This window comes from Rhamphochromis sp. 'chilingali', assembly GCF_963969265.1.
Source record: "Rhamphochromis sp. 'chilingali' genome assembly, chromosome: 11".
Lineage (NCBI taxonomy): Eukaryota > Metazoa > Chordata > Actinopteri > Cichliformes > Cichlidae > Rhamphochromis > Rhamphochromis sp. 'chilingali'.
Genome location: NC_137938.1, coordinates 20,766,849 through 20,786,558, shown reverse-complemented (window position 1 = coordinate 20,786,558; position 19,710 = coordinate 20,766,849). Strand labels below are relative to the sequence as shown.

The 19,710-nt window shown below is 42.5% G+C and overlaps 1 protein-coding gene across 1 annotated transcript in view; it reads left to right on the top strand.

The window, feature by feature from the left end:
• The first annotated feature begins 1,153 nt into the window (after window positions 1–1,153).
• itga8 (integrin, alpha 8) overlaps window positions 1,154–19,710 on the top strand; it is a 43,745-nt gene continuing 25,188 nt past the window's right edge. Inside the window, exons 1-13 of the mRNA XM_080897318.1 lie at window positions 1,154–1,546; window positions 1,822–1,952; window positions 4,679–4,779; window positions 5,490–5,613; window positions 7,349–7,410; window positions 7,865–7,910; window positions 9,752–9,877; window positions 11,184–11,228; window positions 13,266–13,309; window positions 14,686–14,742; window positions 14,884–14,936; window positions 15,022–15,227; window positions 18,546–18,743. Coding sequence (XP_080753444.1) covers window positions 1,353–1,546; window positions 1,822–1,952; window positions 4,679–4,779; window positions 5,490–5,613; window positions 7,349–7,410; window positions 7,865–7,910; window positions 9,752–9,877; window positions 11,184–11,228; window positions 13,266–13,309; window positions 14,686–14,742; window positions 14,884–14,936; window positions 15,022–15,227; window positions 18,546–18,743 — 1,387 coding nt within the window. The 5' untranslated portion in view covers window positions 1,154–1,352. The remainder of the gene's footprint in view (window positions 1,547–1,821; window positions 1,953–4,678; window positions 4,780–5,489; window positions 5,614–7,348; window positions 7,411–7,864; window positions 7,911–9,751; window positions 9,878–11,183; window positions 11,229–13,265; window positions 13,310–14,685; window positions 14,743–14,883; window positions 14,937–15,021; window positions 15,228–18,545; window positions 18,744–19,710) is intronic.

The window sequence follows — 19,710 nt, the reverse complement described above, 5'->3', positions numbered from 1 at the left end:
AGAATGATGGCGTTACACAGACTGCAAAAAGCGCAGGACGTCTGGTGTCTCTTCACTCCATCATCCTTCTCGCCATGTCGTCCTGCGAGCGAAACTAAAAGAAACACATCTGCGCCTGCTTCTGTCTGCTCATGTTTTCAATTCTTTATTTCCTCTGTTCGTCTTAGATTTACTTTGAAACAGCTGAGAAAGAACAGAGACATTCCCTAAACCCATTTTCTCTCTGTCACAAACGGGCAGACACACAAACCTTTCACTCCTCTACAAAAAGGGAAAAGGGGGATGAGAGATGTGCAGACAAAGTCGAACAAGTGTGATAATAAAGTAAAATGAAGCAGAGGACACAGGTACACAGGCAGGGTTTGTACAGGTGTGGAAGTTTTCTTTTTATCTGTTAGGTGACGGTTACATCTTCTCACCTTTGCGGGGGGGATGAGAAAAAACGCTTCACTTTTGCGCTGCTTCACTGTGTTTTTACAACCCTGCGAGCCTGCCAGGGGAACTTAATTTATCACTAACGTCCCATAAAGCTTGGTTTAATTAAAACAAACTCCCCATGATAATAAGAGGCAGTTTGCGGGTTTGTGTCTTTTTGTTTCCTTCCTTTTATTTTCAATTAAAAAAAAGGCTCTGATGTGTGCTGAGCTAAATATATTCCACTGCGTGGTCTGTCACCTCTTCAAAAGTTTTTTTTGAAGGGGGGTGTTTTTTCTAAGATATGCAAGCCTAACAAAACTAGCACATACCTCGATTTTTCTTTTCTTTTTCCCCTGCAAGTCGACATAATAATTACTGACATAATTACAAGTGATTATTCTCCACGGAAGGAAACGCAGCCCTGTTTAACGGCATGGTTAGCCCGTAAAAGTAGGCTCTAATGTGCTTTAATTTACCAGTCTCTTTGCGTTTGCGTGCGCACTGGCCATATCTGCGCGTGCTCGGCCCAGTGTTTAATATTAGTTATTGTTTCGGGATGTCTTAGAAAAGCTCCTGTACTATAAAGGGAGCGGTGACGCGCCAGTCTCTTCTGCGCGCTCAGATGTGGGTTTGTTTTTTTTTTTTTGGGGGGGGGGGGGGGGGGGGGTTGCCTTGTCATGTGTGGGGGGTAAAGTTTTGTGCGGAAGGCGGGGGCGCGGCTGTGTAGTGTGGAGGCTCTGGGCAGACTGGTGGTTTCAGGGTGTCAAGAGTCAGTTCTGGGCGAGCGCAGCAGAGTGCATGAAGGAAACCGGGAGCAGGGAGAGTTGGCGGGCTTAAACTCTGGACTGTGCGAGCAAACTTCACCTGCATCTTGGAATCTCTCTCACCCCCTGTCTCACTTTTTGGGAATAGTGGGAAGCTTGCTGTTCCTTGGGATGGAGCGTGGATGGGACGGTGTTTCATATGCTGGGATGTGTATTCTGGGTGTTCTGTCCGTGCTCTCGTCGGCGCTAAACGGAGTTTGGGGGTTTAACTTTTACGCAGAGCATCCCACAGTTTATAGGGGACCCGATGGAAGTTACTTCGGTTATGCTGTGGACTTCTACCAAGCTACCGCCGACAGCAACACGTGAGTGGCAACATCAGGGCTGAAGCTGTCCTGCAGAAGTTCTTCTTAAACTGTACCTGTACAAATTCAACACATTGCCTAACACTAATACTAATAAAATAATAAAGAAAAAGAGTGATGGGGGGAATAATGAAAATCCATGAGCGTCATTATCTGTCTTACCTCTGACAGATTAAGGAAAACAGAGTAAAAGGACCTGCCATGTATGAGAGTTTATGCATTGTTTGAAGAGTACATTGTCTTGCATATGTCTTGGTTTTTCTTTTGCCTATTAGGATCAGTGTGCTGGTTGGGGCTCCCAAAGCCAACACCTCCCAGCCCGGCATCGTAGAGGCTGGAGCCGTTTATTACTGCCCCTGGCCTGGGCTGCCTGAGAGCTGCAGACAGATACCCTTTGACAACTCCAGTGAGTTACCTGAAGCCTGTTTTCTCTCTGTCTTTCTCACTGACCTGAATAAACATGAGGTAGACTGCTGGTTTCTTTGCAGTAAATAGAAAGGATTACCCGTTTGAGCTGGACAAACCGTGAACCTGTCACAGTCATTGTTTCATGAGTTCTCATATAAGTGTTTTATTTAATACCAGAGATGAAATTGAACCATCATTTATTTCACTTGTAATAATTCCTTTTAGAATCATAGGTGGCCCCAGATGTTACTGGAATTGAAACCACTGTTTTATGACCTGTGTGTGTCTGTTTAAGTTGGCGCAAGTGTTATTGGATGAAAAGAGAGAGAGATGAGACATGTGGGTCTCATCAGCTTCCTGTAACAATAAAAAAAAGGAAAAAAAAGTATGGCAGGTTTGCTGGTGGATTTCTTCATCATGTTGATTATGGTATCCAGTATATTATCAACAGTGGTGTCCAATCAACTTTTGTTGGTGGGTCTAATGTTTCTGACACACGCTTCTCTATCTGAGTTGGCATGTGTGTGTGTGTGAGAGAGAGAGAAAGAGGGAGAGAGAGAGGAGGGGGTAAACTGAATGCACATGGGAATTTAGTTTCCCTTCGGAAGAAAGGGGGATTGGGCGAGGTCTGCTTTTTATTAGATCTTGAAAATGTAACCGTCTCCTTTCCCTCCCCTCCATCAGTCTGTCCTTCTCTCTCTCTCTCTCTCTCTCTCTCTCTCTCTCTCTCTCTCTCTCTCTCTCTCTCTCTCTCTCTCTCTCACCTATTACAAGGACTTCTAACATCTTTGTGATGACCACAAAAAGTGAAGTGGTGAAGCAACTGGCTTATCAGTGCAGTGATAGGAGTAACTCTACTCTCTTGTAGTGTTATGGGCAGATCTAACATATCCAACAGGATCCAGAGAAAGATGTACATATATATAAACAGCAAATTGTAACTGAATTAACATAAAAACCTTCAATCCATAAGAAAAAACCTTTGAAGATGAAGCTGCAGTTGGAAGCCATACTGCTGCAGAGATCGTATATCTGTCATATTATTATACCACAGTGTGACTATGACTGGATAATTTATCAACAAGCAGCTGATGCGGAAATGCAACTGCTGATAGCTGATCAGCTGATAAAAGCACTGCTTCAGTGTTCTGCCTGAACTACAGCAAGGCTCCATGAAGATAAAGACTGAGATGTTTTGTTTTCTCTAAAGTTAATTACAGTTATTTTTCACCGAGGGGGGTTTAGTTTTAATTTGAAGTGTTTTGGGGGTTAATTTCAGGTTTGAGGGACAGAGGCATAAACTTAGTGGAACAAATTTGTGTGTGAAGTCATGTGTGCATCTTTCCACTACAATGGGGGGTTTATGCACAAGTTGATTGATGACCGTGGCCACTGTGGATATTTCTAGAGTTACAGCAGACCCATTCTTACAGGTATAAACCAGACTAGGTAGGAGGCACATGCATACACACACTGATGCACACTGTACAAAGTATCCGGAGCAGAGTGCTGAGCATCTGTGTGCACTTGACTGGTTAATGTCCATATATCAACTTCACGTGCGTCTGATTATGCGTGTGCATGGTTTCAGTGACATTATGCAGATGTGTCAAGTCATGCCAGTGAAGTGAAGTGAACAGGAGAGGGGATGATATGCTATCACAGATTAATGATCGATTGGATGTCCGTGTGAGTTAAGAAGTCTGGAAAGTAAAGCTGAATACTCCACTGCTTCACGTCTGCTCTGCTGATGCATTGCTACTCAGTTTACCAGAAAAATGATGTTTTCATTTAGAAACACTTAAAAATGATGAATATTTTTGAAATTCTATTTTCCTTTTCCAAGAAGAGATGTAGCTAATGTTCACAATCGCACAAAATACATGCACATCTGAAAGCAACACCTCGCATAACCCGATCGTGGTTTTATGCTGTGAAGTTAATCATTCAATACCCTCATCCACTATTACTCAGGCTTTGGGAATAAAAGTGGCACTGATACTTAATTGAACCTGTATTGCCAACACTGCAATGTTAATGATTACAATCCTTTTTAAAAATACACACACACACACACACACACTCTCATATATATATATATATATAATCTACATTATATATAATCTACATTATATATAATCTAAAATCAATCTTGACTTTAGCTGGCAAACTTGTACTGTACATCTGGTTGTCTGTAATTTTAGTGTGTGCTTGCTAAAAGAAGGTGTTTAATGAAGAGAGGTCTGCACTGCATGGTTGGACTTTATTAACACTGAAAACTACCTACAACAGAGCGAAAACAAACATGTACACACACTAAACGCCAAGTCGACACATAATTGTAATCTCAATGGGGAACCATGTCCATGTGCGCTTTGTGGGGAGGGGGTGGGGGCGCTATGTATCTGTGTAGGGTCAGAATGAGTCTCTTAAGTCTTGTTATTTTTTATGAGCTTTAACTTAAAAACGAAGTCTCTGTAGTTCGACAAATGTCTGTTTGTGGGGGACAGATGTTGTTCTGATGTGTGTTATTGGTCTGTTTATGATGTTGCTGTTTGTTCTTTATTGTATCTAGGGCAAATGTTTTCTGTGCTCACAAGCAGAGCTACAGGCAGCCTCAATGGTCAATATCTCAATACCGCTTTTACTGCCATCCATTATACATTATATCTTTTCTGTACTCTTACGATACCCTTTATGTCTTTATTTTTTTTCTCTCTCCAGATAACAGAATGATTAAGGTAAATGGTACCAGAGAGCCTCTGGAGTTTAAGTCGCACCAGTGGTTTGGAGCATCGGTCAGAGCACACAGAGGCAAAGTGGTGGTGAGTGGAAATAAAGTCAGATATTATCTGAATCGTTTAACTTATCCCACACAGATTTTCCCCCTACATTCCCCTCTTTTCTAAAGAAAACTGATGAAATCTTAACTGATTTCAGATCAAGAGGGAAGGCGCACCAGCAAGTAGCTCTTCATGGTGACCATATTATAATAAGTCGTAAGTTAATAAGAATATCTAGGGTGATTAACTGGTGTCAGGGGATTCAGGTACAAGGGCACTACAATTTCATGCAAAAGCTGCAAGATTTTTTCATAAATGGAAATGACAAAGTTCCATGTAATGGCGTAAGAGCAAGCATTCCTCAGAAATATATCACACTCTGTCTGGTGAAAAGAAATTGTCACCATCAGGGTGGGAGTACAAGACACCGCCTTTGCAGACTTCCTGTGGCCAATTTCTCCATCATACCTTCCAACATAACTGTTAAACAAATCCAGGTGATTTGAGGAGTTTGGCACTCGCGCGGTGTCACACAGTTTTTGGTTTTTTGTGTATTGTTGCGACGCTGCTGCAGAGCACTTTGTTCTTAAATGTATTTCCTGTAACTGTAATGTCCTTTCTGTTGTGGTTGTATTTATCTGGCAGTTGCACTGACAGAAAGGGAACTTCCAAATGGATAATAAACAAAACTAACTATGGCCGTCATTTGTTTTTAAAACCGGAATCAAAGTGGGGTTTTTTTCATTGGGCAGGCATGCGCTCCTCTGTACCACTGGCGGACAGTGAAGATGAGTGGGGAGAAAGACCCAGTCGGGACCTGTTATGTAGCCGTCCAGAACTTCAGCGCCTACGCAGAGTACTCGCCATGCAGGACCAGTGAGTCACTCTGCAGCCCTGTCTGGAAATGTTTCCATCAACCTGTTGCTCCTTTCATCCTCTCCTCCCTTTGTTTTCTGCCTCTGCTATCAGGATAAACAGAAAATTAACCACGTCGCGTCGACCAGTAAGACACCACGATATCACATGACGTATACAAAGTGCATATTTTTCATTTTAGTGGACAGGAAAAAGCTGATGTTCACTAAAATTTCATAAAAACTTGCATTCATCATCTGTGATGTTGTTGCACCTACAGATAGCATTTGGTTTAGTTTTGGTTTTGAGATATATGCCTGAGATTTCCAGCACGTATATAAAATGAGCTGCTCGGAGCAAGAATAATCCTCAGTTTCTCTCCCGTGACCATCACAGTCAGGATTACAAAGATATCTGAAAACCCAGACGAACAAAACAAAAACCGTGTGCGTGGCGAGGTCCGGGTAGGGAAGGTATGGAATTGTGCTTCCAGAATAAATCACTTTCTCTGATGTTTTACAAGTTGCCACAGTAACCTGAAAATATATCCGTCACTAACAGTTTATCAGACTCTCTCTGTGGCCCTCTTCTTTCTGTCATCAGTTCTGTAAATGGAATTTATGGGATTTTCTTTTTTTCATTCTCACTTCCTTCCTGTGATCTCTCTCCCCCTGTGCAGCGATATGAGCCGGCATTAAAATTTGATAAGGAGAAATGAAGGCTATCAGGTGGCACATCATAAACAGCAGAGAAAACCTAGCCTTTGTTGTCCACACATACACAGACATTCATACTTGTGCTCCCTCTGGTCGTTGGTTCAAAGCCGTAAACTCAGCTCTTCCTGAGGAGGGAACGACTGTGCCCTGTTTTACAGGGGAAGTATTTCTGCGTCGTGTTTCTAAGCTTTTTCTTTTTAGTTTTCTTTATCTTAACATGTATGTGCAACCATTCAAGCGCACTTATAAACAATGTGTTAGGCTGTAACACATTGTTTATAAGTGCGCTTGTGTAGTTCCGCATCATTAAAGGTCACTCCAGGGGGCCACTGAGATGGAGAACAATTTATGATTGGCACATGTTTTGTGTGTTCATGCGCTGTTAGATGAAGTAATTTAAACAGAAACACACACATCAGTGGTTTTACATTTTTATGTATGCCGTAAGTGCTTGATTATCTTAATTATCTAAATATTTATTTTGACAGTAGGTTGTAGTTACATGGTTTCATCTATTAAAAGCTATGATTTTGGCACAGTTGAATACCAGGAAATTGTCTCAAGACAAAAAAAAGTACCAATTAATTGTTGCATTGTTGGAATTTTGTCAGACCATTCAACATTAATACAGCAGAATCACAAATTCCCTCTTTTTTAATTCTACTTAATCCCTGTGAAGACTTGTGCCCTGCATTATTCCCAATGAGACGGTAAAATGCGGTTTGTTCAAAAAACCCAAAAAACACTCCTACTAGAGCTGCACTGTGTGTAGGTCTGCGTGCGTCCCACTCCACATGCATTTATCAGTATTTTTCTTGCAAACTTGATGACGAGGCCCCTTTGTGCTTAAGAAAGTCAGTGGAGAACCATGAACTGTTCTTCCCTCCTGTGTGGGTGAGACCTAATTGCCCTCTCGCTCTCTCTTCAATCTCAGGTAGTTTCTATGTGCAAGCCAAAAGTACTGCCCTAAAATAAGTAAGATATTCCTTTGAGCGCTTCTGTTGTTTCAGTTTTTGCATGTGTGTTCATGTTGCTTGCAGATGATCCAGACCCAGAGGGACAGGGATTCTGCCAGGCTGGTTTCAGTGTGGATTTCACCAAGGTATAGACTGGAGCGGCAGTTACCCTTTATTACCCAAAAACCTCCTGCACACAATTTGTCGCTTCTCAGAGTTCACGCAGAGAAGACTCCCATCAAAATTTATGGGCAATGGGAAGATCAGAGAGCATTTGTCCCTAGAGAAGCCTCCACGCCCGATGTGACCCATCGCCTCGTAACACAATAGACCAGGCACACATAAACACACTAACATATACACACGCATTCTTTCACTGTATAGTCAGTATGAACCTTGACCTTTCACTCATGGTCCGGCCTTACCCTCCTTACGTACAGGAAGCTGTCATTCTCTTCAAGATGTCAGAAGGCAGCGGGAATCATATGGGCACATTCACACAGCTATACACATTTTATAAACCTCTAGTCACACTTGCACAATTTATTTAATAACAATTCCTCCAATATGACTAAGCCTACTTAATTGTATTTATTCCAGGAAGGAAAGCTGGTGGTAGGAGGACCTGGAAGCTTTTACTGGCAAGGTAACTGAAACAGCAGTGTGTAAACCTTTGTTTGCTCTCTCTCTTGCAGTGATTTCATCAGTGGGACAGTGTTCAAATCAGAGAAAAGAATGGAGATGAGTTTAGCAGTCGGGACAGCCCACCTACACACATATGCACACTGGACACACTTTCCAAATCTTACCGAAGCGAAGGTGGAAAAAAAATGCGTCCCTTTCTCTGCAACCCTTTTATATTCGCTTTTCCTTTCCTCCTTTTTTTTTTTTTACTTAATGCGTCGCTCTGTCTGAAACGGTGTAACAGGAAGTTGGTGTTTGGGCTCTGTAATGAGCTGATCAGGGGGTAATGGAGTGGAGGACCTGCCCCTCTGCTCCTCAGAGGAGCTTGGGGAGCTCTGAGGGGAGAGGAAGAACCTCAAGCCGAGGCAGCAGGGTTGAGAAGGACAAAGGAAAGGGGTGGCAGAGAGAGAGAGCAGACAGGACGGCCTGAGTGATAGAGCCCGGCGATGGAGATGACAGAGAGAGAAGTGATGGAGTATGTTGATGAGAGTCAGACACAGAGCAAAGAAGCAGAACGATTTATCTCCTTGATAAAGTCAGAGCTGAGGTCAGTCAGATTGCTGGATATGCATGGGTAGTCTAAGCAGAGGGATGAAGTGTCTTAATAGGTGTAGACACAGCTTGAGTGTGTCATAGTTAAGCTGGGGAAGTGTAGCGGTACTCCCCCTGCTCCAGGTGTTACAGCGTGTGTGTGTGTGTGTTATCCAACATTGTGCAGCTGCTTGCAAGGAGAAAGGACACAATTATTCATCACTTGAACAAACTCATTTCTCTTTGCTTTCTTTGTAACCTAATGATCTTTGACCTCTGAGGCACATCAGCAGCTTAAAAAAAAAGAATTACGTAAGACATAATGTGTTTTTCAAAAAAGAGAGAAAGGAAATAGATTCATTTTTTTATTCAGAGTTACAATGATTACTTATTGTTAAATAATGAATGCTGTGGCATAAAGGACTGCACTAGACAGACATCATACACACCCTAATGGACTGCTCTCTCTCTCTCGCCGTGCCCTCAGCACTGGCACGGCAGCCTGCCTCCAGTTAAAACACTTCCTCCAAATGTTTATAAAAGCACTCAGCCTGGATTTTATGGCCTCTAATATACAACAATTATCTTCAGCCTTCAGCTTGATTCATCCTCCAACAAACTCACATAAAGCCTTGTTATCGCTGAGTGAAAAATAACTCGAAATTAGCAGCACTGATTTATGCATCTCTGTTAACAGTTTATCTCCTCAATCAGGTTGTAGTTTAATAATGAGTCGACACGGTGATATGAGATAAAGCCGGCACAGTGTGTGAGAGAGGGAGGATGAAGGGCTGCGAGAGGAGCTGAGGGGAGGGTTAAGAGGGCACATTTCCCTCCCCATCAGTACACACACATTAAGGAGGATTTATGGAAGGCTGAAGGCGGCCAGAGATAAAATCATTTGTTTGTCTGACCTCTTGTTCTACAGCAGAGGAAGGGTGTTGTTTGTGTGCGCACACCTATAATTCAGAAACCTTGTGATGGAGAGGGCAGCATTCTTCTTGGGAGTTTTTAAAGGCGTATTGGCCAAACGTATCAGCTTTTTGTTCTGCAAGAACTAAGATGTGTAAGTGTTTCTGCCTCTGAGAGGATTGTGCGCTGTCTGTGTCTTTCATGTGGAGCGAGCCGTCCAGCTCCAGCAGTTATCTGCAACAGTGGACAGCAGGGCTCCCTACACGGAGTCTGAGCTTAAACCGCTGCCTATAAACAGATGTGGCTTTCAGATTGATTGTTTTTCTCCATCCGTGTGTGTGTGTGTGTGTGTGTTTGCAGGTCAGGTGATGACAGCAGGGATAGCCGAGATACTGAATGGCTATTCGTTAAAGGCAGTGCTGAGACAGGTTTCAGGAGAGAAACACACAAGAGCTGCTGAAGACACACACGACGACAGCTACCTTGGTAACATGCATTAACAAACACACACCCAAACTTACATTCAGGTCTATAATTATTTAGACAGTTTTTGTAATTGTTGCCTCTGTACACCACCAAAGTGGATTTTTAAATCAAACAATCAAGATTTAATTAAAGTTTAGAGTTTCAGCTTTAATTCCAGGGGTTTAACAAAAGTTTACTATTCATTCTTTAAGAGTTACGGCCATTTTTATACACAGTCCCCCATTTGCAGAGGCTCAAATGTAGCTGGACAGCTGACTGACAAGCAGGTGAGGTTGTTCTCACATCATTTTAAGTTAAACAGAAATTAAACGCAAATTGTTAAGCTTTCTTTTTTATCTTTTCAATGAAACTCTTAATATGAGGTCCAAAGAGATACAAGTAAAGGAGGCCATCATTCGTCTAAAAAGGAAAATAAACCTATCAAACAGATAGCAAACGCCCTAAGAGAGTGGCCAAATCCACAGTCTGGTACATTCTTAAAAAGGAGTGCACTGGTCAGCTCAGCAACACCTTGAGGCTTGAATGACCGCAGAGGTAAACATACTGCAGGATTCTTTGTTTGGTTAAGAAAAAGCCCTTCAAACACATCACTAAAGCAAAAACATTGTGTATTTCTGATACTTTGCAATAAAAAAGACTTTCATGATGGAAAGTCAAGAGGCTTTGCAACATAGTGCAAACCACTCTTTACACTCAAGGACAAGAAGATCCGATTTGACTGTCAGATGACATTTAAAAGACGCTGAACATTTTCAAAGCAAGACGAAGGAGAGAAACAGCTCATGATCAGAATCCTACCACATCACCCGTGAAACATAGTGGAGGCAATACTATGTTATGGGCATGTATGGCTGCCAGTGGAAGTGGGTCACTATTGCTCATTGATATAACCACTGATAGAAGCATCATTATAAAATGTGAGGTGTGGGGGCTGTGCTCTCTGCTCTGAGACAAATCCAGCGAAACTGATTGGATGAGGATACTAAAATGTGCAAAAGTGACCCAGGAGTTTGTCATGGCAGAGAAATGGGATATTCTTCAGTGGCCAAGTCAGTCACATAATCTCAACCCTACAGAGTGTGTGGTTCATTCTGTACTTCAGGCAGTCATTGACTGCAAACGATTTTCATTGAAGTATTAAAAAACCTTCATGTTTTAAATTAGTTCATTTTCCCTGTTACATTTGAGCCTCTGGAAATGTCGGAATACTTATGGACCCAACTTTATGAACAAATCATAACACAATTGATAATATTAGACAACTGCAAATGAATTATAACCACATGTGCAACTGATTTCTCCGTAGGTTACTCTGTGGCAGTGGGAGAGTTTACGGGAGACTCAGAACAAGGTGAGAAATGCAAGAATTCATTAGATTCGAGGAACCTCCTGAGAACATCGGCAGTCTCTCCTGCAGCGCCGTCTAAAACGTTGCATGTTTGCGCTTTCTCTGAGCGATAGAGAGTGGACAGCTGTGTGACTTTGCCTTTGTCTGAACTTAGCGGCAGTAATTAAAACTGTCTCTGTACGTCTGGGTCATGACCCTGAGTGGACAGGACTTCAAGGACTACTGATAAAGGGCTTTCCTGTCCTCCATTTGGAGTGATTAGAATGATTATTGGCAGACTCTGCAAACCTCTTCATGTCTAGAGTGGGTCCAGAATCACATCTGGATTTGAAATATTAGGTGAAAAAGCGCTCAGGCATGCACATATTTGTGTTTTATAAAGGATTTGCAGGTGGGGAAAAGTGCCTTTGAATTTATCTTCAGCTTTTCAAATGTGTGCTTTTTAGAGCCAGAATAAATTCATAGAAGTTATGTGAAGGAAACGGTTTCCAGGGCCTACTCCGTGGATCGGCTTCCTCCGAGGCGTGGACGTCTATCAGCAGAGAATGTACCTTCACCTATCAGCAGAGAATGTCCCTTAGTCTGTAACACAGTCAAATATATTCTCAAGTAATATTCAAGCATGCCATTCAGCGTGTTAGTACGAGCAGCTCGGGAGCAGCTTGGGAGAACAAGAAAACAGAGACTGCTTTAGATTGTCTTCCCAAAGTGACTCAACTTTATTCACAAGTACAACAGTTTATATAGAGGGTAAAATTCATGAGACAGCAGATTATCAGTTTAAACCAGTACAGACCAAGATAAGGCAGCGTCTTCCTGCCCTTGGGTGAAGAAGCATCCTTTGTGTAGTGCATCAGTTCAGCTACAATTGTGATTATCTCAGCGACATATTTTCAAGGCACAAAACAAAGAGTTCTTACATTAGTGAAATCTGAAACAAACCATTTGGCCTTCAACAGGCGTCTAAAAGATTAAGAAACTAATGTAGCTGAGGGAGTGATCTCTGTGGTATTTCAACCTTGTACCAGCCTGTGATTCTCACACATCAATTCTTGGGTCAAAGAGAAAAATAACTAAAACAAAGGGGCCTTATTGAATGACAGAGTTTTCCTGCATAATGTCACTATAAAACAATATCCAGTAAATGCTACCATGGTACTAAAATACCTAACATTATGAGTACTAGAAATGTACAAATCCTTTCATTTTTTAAGTATTGTACCGCGTAGATACACTCTGGTATATAATCGTGGCTTCTCTTTAGGTGCTGCTAAAGTTCTTTTTGATGCCATAACTTTGTGTGTGTTTCAAACGGGACAATTTCAACCAAAACTAAAAGAAAACAAAATGTTTCCAGCCACAGTGTCACCACATCACTTTTTAAACCAATTTTTTTTACTTCCTCTTTAAACAGCGTCACCACACGGTTTCACGTTAGCTTTATACACCCCCCCTCCCCAGTGTCGCTTTGCTAATCAGCATTTAGTGGGATTTTTACGGGACAACCTTGTGTTTACATACCCCCATACCAACCCTGCAAAGGCCCTGAACCGCCTAAAGCGCAACACATGTCAGAGAGTCTTAAAGAGAGCCTAAAGAGGTTACACATGCCTGCTGATGCACTGTGTTGTGGTGCAAAGTTTGTTGTGGTCTTGTTCCCTAAACCCTCTTCAGACTGGAGAACTGGTTGTAACTGGGAGCTCTGAGTGAAGATGAAGCTGAGAATTACTGGTTAATAGGCCCGCGGTTCAGCCTGTTGAGTAGAGCCAGAAGGCAGGAAGTGGGGACTCTGTCTTCTCGCTCTGGGTGGGACCCTCAGATCGTCACTTTAAGTTCACAACACTGCACTCATCAATCAATACACACGCAGAGCCCGAGCATCCAATCACTTACTTTGTTCTCTGCGACACTTGGCTGTGAGGTCGGTGGGGGTTTCAGGCTTTTGAGACAAACCTCTGTCACTTTTTCCCCCACTGTCTTTTCCGCTGTGCATCTTTCTCGCACCAATTTGACTCTTTGCTTTATTTTTATGTTTTCCAGAGCTGTTAGCTGGAGTCCCAAGAGGAGCGCAGAACTTTGGATATGTGAGTATGGACGGACAAGCCAGTTAGAAGATCGCAGTTTCATTTAGAAACAACCAACTGAGAGACAAAAGAAAAATGAAACGGTGGGAAGTCCAGCAAATATAGATGCTTATTTAAAGTATGTTAAATATTTGAATAAGAAGAAATATCATATGCTGTAGCCTTCACAGTCACCAGATCTTGAATCAACTTATTGCATATGTGGGATTTTTGACGCTTTACTCCACCATGACCAAACACTTTTCAAAGAAATATCTTCGAGAAGAGTGATGTTCATTCAGTTGAGTGCCAGTGACTTGTCGACAGATATCTTAGATATAATTGGCGGCTCGGTAGCCTAATAAGACATTTCATGCAGATGTTTCCTTTAATTTGTCTTGCATCTGTATTCCATCTGCATGTAAACTTTTATTGTGAAGATGTGTGAAAAACCTGCACTCAGACACAAACATGCAACATGAAGTCTTTGAAATTTGTCTGCTGACACAGAAATCTACTTATGTTTGCGCGTATGCCAGTAAACTTTAGTTTGCCTCTTTTTCTTGTATGGGAACTTGTCCCCGGGGCTCACTGTGTCAATCCTCCGTAATGACACACAGCTTCTGCTGCATATGAAGGCCAGTGGCCCCACGTAACCCCGCTAGCCCTCTTTGACACACAAATACACAAACACACGACCTGTGACAGTGTGTTCCTCATCCCGACGTTGTAGTTGCTGCAAGACTGTCCCTTGGTGTACAGACTGGATGCCACAGAGTAGGAGGATGTAGCTGGTAATTGGTGCAGTAGATGGAGTGATGCAGGTAGACCTGACAGTGGAGTAGCTGTCAGTCCTGATCAGAATCTCTCTGCAACATATTTGACAACTGACAGCAAAGGAAAATGAAATCTCAAGTTGTTGATTTAATATTTCTTTTTACACGTCCTCATCCGTCTGTGTTCATAAGTCTATCCCTCTTTAGTACGTCTCTGAGACATGTGTGATTGGGTCAGCTTGTATCCTCCACATGTGAGGGTGTGTGTGTGTCTGTGCATGTGTGTGTATGTGTTGCCTCCGGCTCCCTCCATGTGGTTGTTATTTCAGTTCTTATGAAGGAATTCTCAGCCTTCCCCCCCTTTCCTCCATCTCTCCCTGCAACCAGGGTTAAAAGGGGGGGGGGGGGGGGGGGGATGAGGGGAAAATGGTAAAAGCACAAAGAGGATGGTGGTGGGGGCGGGGGGGTGTTCGGTTAAATAAAACAGTTTTTTTATGCGGTTTCTGACTTTTTTCCAACATTCTTTATGTGCCTGTTTGTCAGACTGCTCCGCCGTGTTTACTGCTCGTACACTAGGGGGACAAAGCTCGGTGCCTTATTAGTCATGTCTGCTTGCTTTAGGTGGCGATGATCAACTCCACCAACATGACGTTCATCCAGAACTTCACAGGGGAACAGGTAGGGCCATCAACACATCACAGTCTCAGACTATCACATATACGAAGCAGCGTATTTGAAATTAGTATTAGATGAAAGTCATGCAGCTTTGTCGGGGTTTGGTTAAAGTGCTGTAGCCTTCCTTCCTTGTCTGTCCATCAGATGGCCTCCTATTTTGGCTACTCTGTGGCTGTAACTGACTTAAATGGAGATGAGTAAGTAGAAAACATCTCGGTCTCTCCAGATGCTTACACTTTCTATTCTATGTATGATCACTAATTCTTCACCCTGCCCTCCCAGGACAGATGACGTGCTGGTTGGAGCACCCCTTTTCATGGAAAGAGAGACGGAGAGCAAACCCAAGGAGGTGGGCAGGGTATACCTGTACCTCCAGCTGGCTCCACTCACTTTTTCTGAACCTGTCGCTCTCACCGGCACCTACACTTTTGGACGCTTCGGCACAGCTATCGCACCGCTAGGAGATGTCAACCAAGATGGATACAATGGTAGGTCTGAGCCTTTCCAAGTAAAGGAGAAAGGGGAAAAAAAGATAAATTGACATGGATTAACTTAATCAGAAAAATGAAAAGATACAAGTAGAGCTATAGAAGGGGACAGATATGGAGAAGGGAAAATTTGTTTGATTATATTTTTCCTAAACCTGAATGAACCTTCTTTTATGGGCCAATATTTTCAGGTTAACGTGATAAAAGAACAAATCTTTTTTTCTGTTCCTGTGCTGTTTGCATGGTTATGTCACTGGCTGAGGAAATGCTATCAGATGCTGCTGTGTGAGAAAACCTAAAGTTCTCCTGCCAATCAGGAAGTGTAGTGATGAAAGGTTGTCCGTGTGAGTGGTGTCTTCCTGTGACGATCCGCCAAAGGCCATGTGTCTATGTGTGTCTGAGTTATTTTTAGCTCACCAGATGTGCCCTGAGATAAAAATCATCTGGGAGTTTTTGTCCTGCAGCCTGGAGTTCATTCCTCTTCGATGTGTTTGTTTTATCCCCATATTGATTGTACAAATACAGCCACACACACACAAATGCACACCATGTAGCCTGGAGCCCAAATGTTCTGCAAAACTAAGGCTTGTTGATTGCAGCTATAAAAAAATTGAATGAATGAAGGCGCATCTAAGCCTCCCATCACATCAATCCCGCTGAATTGTCCTTTATTTATTTATGGAGAGCATGTGTTAATGAGCCTACCACGCCTTTACAGTCATTAACCATTAGATCAATAACCACTGGATCAATACTGATGGTTTTTCAGACTAGAAATGTAAATAACATCTGCTCTCTGTTAGCGTGCAACGGTCTCTGAGGGGCACTGATGTGACCTAAGATCTGCCTCCTGAAGTGCCATGGAGACAAAGTACTTACTGAGAGTTAATCTATTGAGTGCACATCCACGTCTGTGCACGATTTCATTATTCAGTATTATAGTGTAGAATCTCAAAGGAGGGACTGTGATCAAGGCTTTCAGCGGCTTTTCTTTGCTAATGTCAAACCCAAACCGTGGACCATACCTGTGCCCTCATGTGTCCGTGTATAATCAGAAACAGACCAGTTTCTTTCTCTCCGATGAGCTCTTCCACATCATGATCATCACTCCATTTCCAAGATTCTTCTTAAAAGTGGAACCATACCCATTTTGTCTCATCTCCGTGGCTTTACTTGCTGTCAACTGTCAACACATTGCAATTTAGCTAATTTCATTTTCCATGTGGTTTCTTTTGTTTTTCATTTTTATCGGCCAACGCTGTCAGTATTTTTCACAAAGTGTCGGGCTGTTTTTGTCTGAGAAACAGTTCTGTAGTTTTGGTCTCAGTGATCACAGTGGGTGTTCAGTGGGTGTTCTTGATGCTCTTCTTTTTGCTGCACATTCTGAGATGTTGTTGAGCAATGCCCATGAGTGACTTTCACATTATGTGAAGACTTTTTAAAAAAAATTTCTTAACTCAGCTATTCAGTTATGTACACATACCCACACATAGACATACAGACTCTCACACAGGCTCATATATACACTTGCACACACACATGGTTGCATTTATCGTCTCTACCCCACAATCTGCTTCATGTGGAACTAGTTGTTTAGACTGAGAGAGGGGGGGTCCGGAGACAAACAGGATATCTCGAGGTGCTTGGACAGCTACAGTGCTAATGGGTACTTTAATACAGGATGGTGTGACACAGAAATTTAGAGGTAAAACAATAAACTCAAATCTGCTTCTACTTCATCTGCACAGGAGCTTACTGTATCCGAATGCTTATATCTCTTTCTTTGCATTTAGATCCCCCTTTCCTTTACAGATACTTACTTCATTAGTCACACCTTGCTAGTACCGAGTTGGTTCTTTTTGCCTTCAGATCTACCTTAAATCTTCATGGCATAAATTCGACAGTCTGCTTAAAACATTCCTCAGAGGTTTTGGTCCATATTGACATAATTGTATCACATAGTTGCTGCAGATTTGTCAAGTACGTGGTGCAAATCTGCCATTTCACCACATCCCAAAGGTGTTATATTGAGATTTGGCAAGATGCTTTCATGTCTATGCTTTCATGTTGTTTACAGCAGTTTTTGTAGTGGAAATCGAGACTCGTCAGACCAGGCGACGTTGTTCCAGTCTTCTATTGTCCGGTGTTGGTGAACGTGCTAACTGTAGCCTTAGTTTCCTGTTCTTAGCTGATGGAAGTGGCACCTGGTGTGGTCTTCTGCTGCTGTAGCCCATATGCTTCAAGGTTCAAAATGCTGTGCATTCAGAAATGCTCTTGTGCATACCTTGGTTGTAACGAGTGGGCATTTGAATTGCTGTTTCCTTCCTATCAGAGCGAAGTAGCCTGGCAACTCTCCTCTCACCTCTGACATAAACAAGGCATGTTTATGTCAGAGTGTGGGAAAATCTCAGTATATCAGCACTTTCTGAAATACTCAGCCAACCATCCTAACCAGTGCTAACATCCATACTATGTTCAGAGTCACTTAAATCACCTTTATTCTCCATTCTGATCACTCTCAGTCTGAACTTCAGCAAATTGTCTTGACCATGTCTACACCTAAATGCATTGCGATTGGCTGAGTGTATATATCTACATGTCTGAAGATATTTCTAAAGGAAAGGTTAATATTTTGGTGAATGATGTGCTGATTTGCTTTCCTCTTGAGAGTTAAATCAGAAAATATGTTCCAGAGTAACAAAATACAACTACCTACTTTTTACACGTTACACTTAGAGTACAATATTTCATCCAAGACATTAACCGCTAAATGCAACAAGCTGTTTATGCACTGTTTTAGAAGTTTAAAGCATACGGTGGTAATGACTCCAATTTAGAGAGGCAGGTTTGTTTACATTTAGCCAGGTTAACTGCTATGCTCCGGTTTTCATCTGGCCTCTCACCCAGTGACAGCTAAGATAGGCTCCATCCCTGCCATAACCCTAAGCAGATAAGAAAACGAGTTAATATTCTTTTCCTCTGTTTCCATGACTTGGTACCTTGTTCCATTTCCTATTTAAACAAATATTTCCCATGCTGAGCATAACATAAACAGTGTTTATAGAGATAAGGATAGATAAAGCTGAGCCAAGATTAAAAATAAATTTGTAAAAAAAAAGTAGAAAAACAAACAAAAAAAGACGTAAGTAAATGGCCTAGCTGCCATGATCGCTCAGTTTATGACGGTCAAGCTCTTTTCCTTTCCTCTTTCCATTTCCTTGTACCTGTATAATTTCCTCTGCTCCCGTCTCAAAGGGACTTTAACCCTGTTGATGTCTAAACCATGCATATGTGTGTGTGTGTGTTGTCATCCTTCAGACGTGGCAGTGGGCTGTCCGTTCGGAGGTGAGGAGCGTGGAGGGAGAGTATTGATCTTTAATGGCAACAAAGACATATCCACACAAGGTATGACGCTCAGCCAGGAGCTGAGGGCGGCCCACGCCCCAAGTGACAGTTTGCCTGGATTTGGATTCACTCTGAGAGGAGGCCAAGATGTGGACAACAATCAGTACCCTGGTAAATACTCAACAAATCGGCCCGTCTCTACTCAGCTCCCCGCGTTATAATCAAGATTCTCTCTCAGGCTCGCATTCTTTCGCTTCTCGACTTTCCTTCCAGCTCCTCTCATTACAGCCTTCCTCCTCTTCATTCTTAACCTCCACATTTCACCGTTCCCCCATGCACCCCTCCACTACCATCTCCATGTTCTCCCCATTTTTGCTTTCCTCCTTTTCTCTGGTAAAGTCATCAGAAGCGGGTATAGGGATTTGTGCCATGAACTTCTGCCGCATCCATTCTTTAGAGATTTACAGTACTCAAGTAGGAGAGAAGACATGAGAGTGGGAGAAAAAAAAAGAAGCACAATAACACATTCTCCTCATGTTCAGTCTGCCAGACCTACAAGCCTCTGTGTATAACCTCAAAACTGTGAGCAGACAAAGCAGCATTCAATCAACTTACATGCAGCAACTCCCTAGCCTTTTTTGGCACCTTCTTACTATACCACACACCTTCACCTTATGTCTTCTGAAAATAATGTCAAAACTAAACTGGAACACACAGAGAAGGGGCCATTTGGAGGTTTTTGTAGAACACACAAGTTTCTAGTCCACGAAAAAGATTTGAAACAAAGCAGGTCTGTAAAACCACGCTTTTACTACCTCATTTTCTCCCCAATTTGGAGCCATCCGGCTCTCAGCATTAATTTTGCTTAAAGCTTCCACAGATTGGGCTGAAAATGAGAATTTGTTTAGTTTCACCTTTTGTCTTTGCCCCCTCCTACTCCCTCTTTGGCGGTTTCCCTTTTCATTCTGCTGCAATAACAGATTTCTTCATTCCACAAACAGGATACAAAGGGAAATAATAACGCGCAAGTTCACATGCATGGCTTGTGATCAGTTTCACTGGCAGCTAGCAGAGTGTATGTTGAGCACGGGCCAGGCTCCAGGTCATAGTTAGACCTGCGCAGACCCACTGCAAATCA